Source organism: Vitis riparia, chromosome 6, assembly GCF_004353265.1.
Source record: "Vitis riparia cultivar Riparia Gloire de Montpellier isolate 1030 chromosome 6, EGFV_Vit.rip_1.0, whole genome shotgun sequence".
Classification (NCBI taxonomy): domain Eukaryota; kingdom Viridiplantae; phylum Streptophyta; class Magnoliopsida; order Vitales; family Vitaceae; genus Vitis; species Vitis riparia.
Genome location: NC_048436.1, coordinates 11,281,478 through 11,285,594, shown reverse-complemented (window position 1 = coordinate 11,285,594; position 4,117 = coordinate 11,281,478). Strand labels below are relative to the sequence as shown.

Sequence of the window (4,117 nt, the reverse complement as noted above, 5' to 3'; positions counted from 1 at the left end):
TTTAAATGCAAGTACTGGTATGTAAATTTATTTATGAAATACCATTTTATGGGCAGCATTAGAGAATTCATATATCATATGATAAAGATGAAATCTAAAATTTTGGCTAACTCTCAATTATTTTATTATCAATTTTGAAAGGATAAAAGAGGGACCCACTGTGCACATGGGCGCAGTCCATCCAAGCCCAAGCCCAAGCCCAACCCACTCCTCTAAATATTTTTAGATTTAAAAAAAAAAAAAAACATGACGATCACTTTTATTATATCCAATGGGGTCATATACTTAGAGGATAAAAATGGTAGTGTGTTAAGACTTTTAGTACCTCTAAATTACTTTCAAAATTTGTATTGTTAATTTGAAATTCAATCGGATGCCTCATATTCAAAATTAAATTTTGCCCTAATGTAGAAGTTGAGGATGAACTCATAAAGGATACAACCAACTTTATAGGTCTTGTTACAGTATCAATGTGTGCAACATCATCGATCAAATGATATTACGTATATATTTTCAAATATCAGTCGCTTTTATTTTATACATTAATCTCATTTATTGGTACTTTCATTCAATGATTTAAATTTTATCATACATTCAATTATTAAGACGGAGAATTTGATAATTCGATGACTTAGTAGGGCTTATTTCATGATAATTTTAATTTTAATGAATTAGATTTTAAAAATAAATAGTTTTTATTGAGGCAAACTTATTTTAGAGTGGAAGAAATTGAAGAAGAGAAAAGAAAAAGGGCCATTTGTAAATAATGTAATGTAACTGCACGACTGGATCAAGGAGGTTGAAGAGGTGGAAAATCCAATAAATATGATATGCAATTGACAATGGAAGTAACATACCCACTCCATTAATGGAAAAGGTCAGGGTCACTTCACCCCACAATACTCACTTCTTCCTAGCTCCTTCTCCTCCTCCTCCACCTCCAGCCACGCCGTTAACTTCATTCACCAAAAAGGCCAAAAACTAGATAACCAAAACCCCAACGCCGTTAAAAGATGACGGACCCAACGTCGCCAATTCAATTTGTCACAATCAGCCCTCACCCCCCTCTCCCCACATCTCTCCCCTCTCCCTCGCCCCCTCCGCTCGCCTTCCCTCCCTCCCAATCTCCAACGCCCTACCGCTAAAACCCGCCCTAACCCCAAAAATATCATCATTTCCCACTTCGGTCTTTCTCAATTTCTGTTAAAATTACTTTATTTATCAGTCTCTATCAAATATCTCAATTTTTTTCTCAATGGTATCATCACCATTTGCAATATCTGCTGTGCTACTCCTCTCAATTCCTCTGCTTTTTCTTCTGGCGCCCCGCATCCTCCCTCCGCGCCAAATCCCCATTCCCCTTTCCGACGAGGTCGATGATCTGGCGCTCTTCCGCCGCGCCGCTGCCCTCGACTCCGCCCACTCAGCCTCCAATCTGCCCTCCTCCTTTACGCATCTCGGCGCCACCAACCCTAAGCTCAAGATCGCATTCCTCTTCCTCACCAACTCCGACCTCCACTTCGCCCCGCTGTGGGAACAATTCTTCAGAGGTAATGAAGATCTCTACAACATCTACGTCCACGCCGATCCAACCGTTCAGGTGGCTCATCCAGCCGGAGTTTTTGAGGACCGCTTCATCGCGGCGAAGACGACGCAGCGGGCCTCGCCGACGCTCATCTCCGCCGCACGCCGCCTCCTCGCCACCGCCCTCCTTGACGACCCCTACAACGCCTTCTTCGCGATCCTCTCCCAGCACTGTGTCCCCCTCCATTCCTTCAGATTTGTCCACCACGCCCTCTTCGCGCCTCCCCGGGTCAAATCTGCGTTGTCGGTTGGGTCGACTCGGCTGCCGGTCCGGCTGAGGTACTCGAGCTTCATCGAGATACTCTCGAACTCATCCTCTCTCTGGAAACGTTACACGGCGAGAGGCCGTTACGCGATGCTGCCGGAGGTGCCGTTCAGCAAATTTCGAGTCGGATCTCAGTTCTTCGTCCTGACGCGGCGGCACGCGCTCGTCGTCGTCAAGGATCGGCAGCTGTGGAAGAAGTTCAAGCTGCCGTGTTTGAGAAGCGACTCGTGTTATCCAGAGGAACACTACTTCCCGACGCTGTTGTCAATGACGGATCCCAATGGTTGCACTCACTACACACTGACTCGAGTCAATTGGACTGGAAGCACACACGGTCATCCCCACACGTACCGGTCGGCGGAGATTTCGGCGGAACTCATTTACAGGCTCAGGCAATCGAATTCCAATTACTCGTATTTGTTTGCAAGGAAGTTCACACCGGATTGTTTGCAACCGTTGATGAATATCGCCGGCACCGTCATTTTCCGGGACTAAAGAGGATTGATGCCGGTATGTACAAAATACAAATGTTGTGATTTGGGTATGCATAGTGAGTTGAGCTGAGTTGAGTCGACTAGTGGTGGAGTGAGTGGAATCAGTGGTGGTGGTGGTGGTAGTAGTAGTTTTAGGCTTTTTGCAAACCCTGGAAAGTTGGGGTATTTAGTTTTAGAGTAGCTGGAGTCAAACACTAGTTTTCATGGATGAATTATTTTGCAACTTCAATTGTTTAAAATCCTCATCTTCATCTCTATAGCCTTAAAGCAACAGAATGCCACTCTTTTCGTAGGATGCCGAAATCCCACATTTTGGGATGAAAATCAGGCCATCTGAAATGGACTGGAAAAGGAGGGGATGCGGACCCAAGAGTTATTTTCATTATTTCTCTTGTGGGGGAATTCATTGGAGTACTGGGGCATCCTACAATTTTTCTTTTCTTCTTTTGGCTTTTAACGGATAACGTGAAGAAAAATTTTGTGATAGGAATGTTGGGAGACTTGGTTGCACATTTCTTCCACCTCTCTCGTCCGTTGATTTTTAACTTCTATCCACATAAAACGTGTACAAGAATTACTGTGAAAATGAGGGAAATGGTTGAACATTTTGGGGGCGTGGAAGTTGTCATAGTGGACCCACCTTGCAAGTTATATCCTTTGAACTTGTCGGTGGATTAACATCATGCGGGTGGTATGTGGTGGTCGACTGGTGACTCAATATTAAGGGAGGGGGATAACAAATTTTGGCTGTAATGGTCACTTGGTCAGTGGTGTGAGTCCTTTTGAATACCAGTAGTCTTTTCTTATTTTTTATTTCTTTTTCTTGTTAGAAAGATTTGTGGTCTGATGGTGGGAATTGAATCAATTTGACAGGTGAACTTTTGAGGCATACGGTGAGAAGGAGCGGGAATAAGGGTTTGAAGAGGCGTCAAAATGGAAATGCCCACAACCTGATGTAACCCGCCACCGCCAATAATAAATAAAAACCAACAACAATTGGTGAAAGTTGAAGAGAGAGAAACCAACAAGGCTCTAAGGGTGGTACATTTTTTGCTGAATTGTAACCATTGCAGCAGTAGAGGTGGAATTAGTCCTTTTTTTCTTTGTAATATTTTTGGGGGATATTGTACATAATTAGATTTATATATATGATGGAAGGATGGATGGATGGATAGGTTTTTCTTTTTCTTTTTTACACTTTTTAGAAGGAAGGAAAAACGATTGAAGGTGGGGGATTGGGTTGAGATTCTGAAAGGCCCCCATTGCTTGGAACGTGGATATGGCATCTCCCACTTTGCTTCTCTCCCGAGCCTACCTTTATATTTTTAATCATTTGTTTATATTTTCCTTTGCTCCATCCTTGGAAAGGAGAAGTCCCGATGTTGGGTTTCATGCTTTTGTGATGTATCCAACCAAAGTTGTCCATGGGATTTAGCAATTCAAATATCCCATATACGTCTGTATTGATTATTATATCATATGTTATACAGAAAATAAAATATACAAGTACAATTTTGGTCTAAATGAAAATTAAACTGCTTGCATAGATGGGTATTATGTTATCAGGCGCGTACAAGGGGAAATATGCTGTAACTTCCATATTATTATTTTCACCCTTTACCCTCCCACCAGATGAAATCAATATTCTAAAAGCTTTCGGGGGAGGGTAGAGGGTACCAACCACCACTCCATCCGTACCATTGGCATGACTCCAACGCCCACTACAAATTTCCTAATCGTATTCTCTCCCCGTTGTCACCCTTATCCCTCTTTA

The 4,117-nt window shown here is 42.8% G+C and overlaps 1 protein-coding gene across 1 annotated transcript; it reads left to right on the top strand.

Annotated features, from left to right (window-relative positions):
* Positions 1-884: 884 nt before the first annotated feature.
* On the top strand, positions 885-3,816 carry LOC117916843 (glycosyltransferase BC10). Its single transcript, XM_034833034.1, has 2 exons — positions 885-2,359; positions 3,217-3,816. Exon 1 carries the CDS (start codon positions 1,256-1,258, stop codon positions 2,342-2,344), a length of 1,089 nt encoding a protein of 362 aa, XP_034688925.1. The 5' UTR covers positions 885-1,255; the 3' UTR covers positions 2,345-2,359; positions 3,217-3,816.
* Positions 3,817-4,117: the final 301 nt, after the last annotated feature.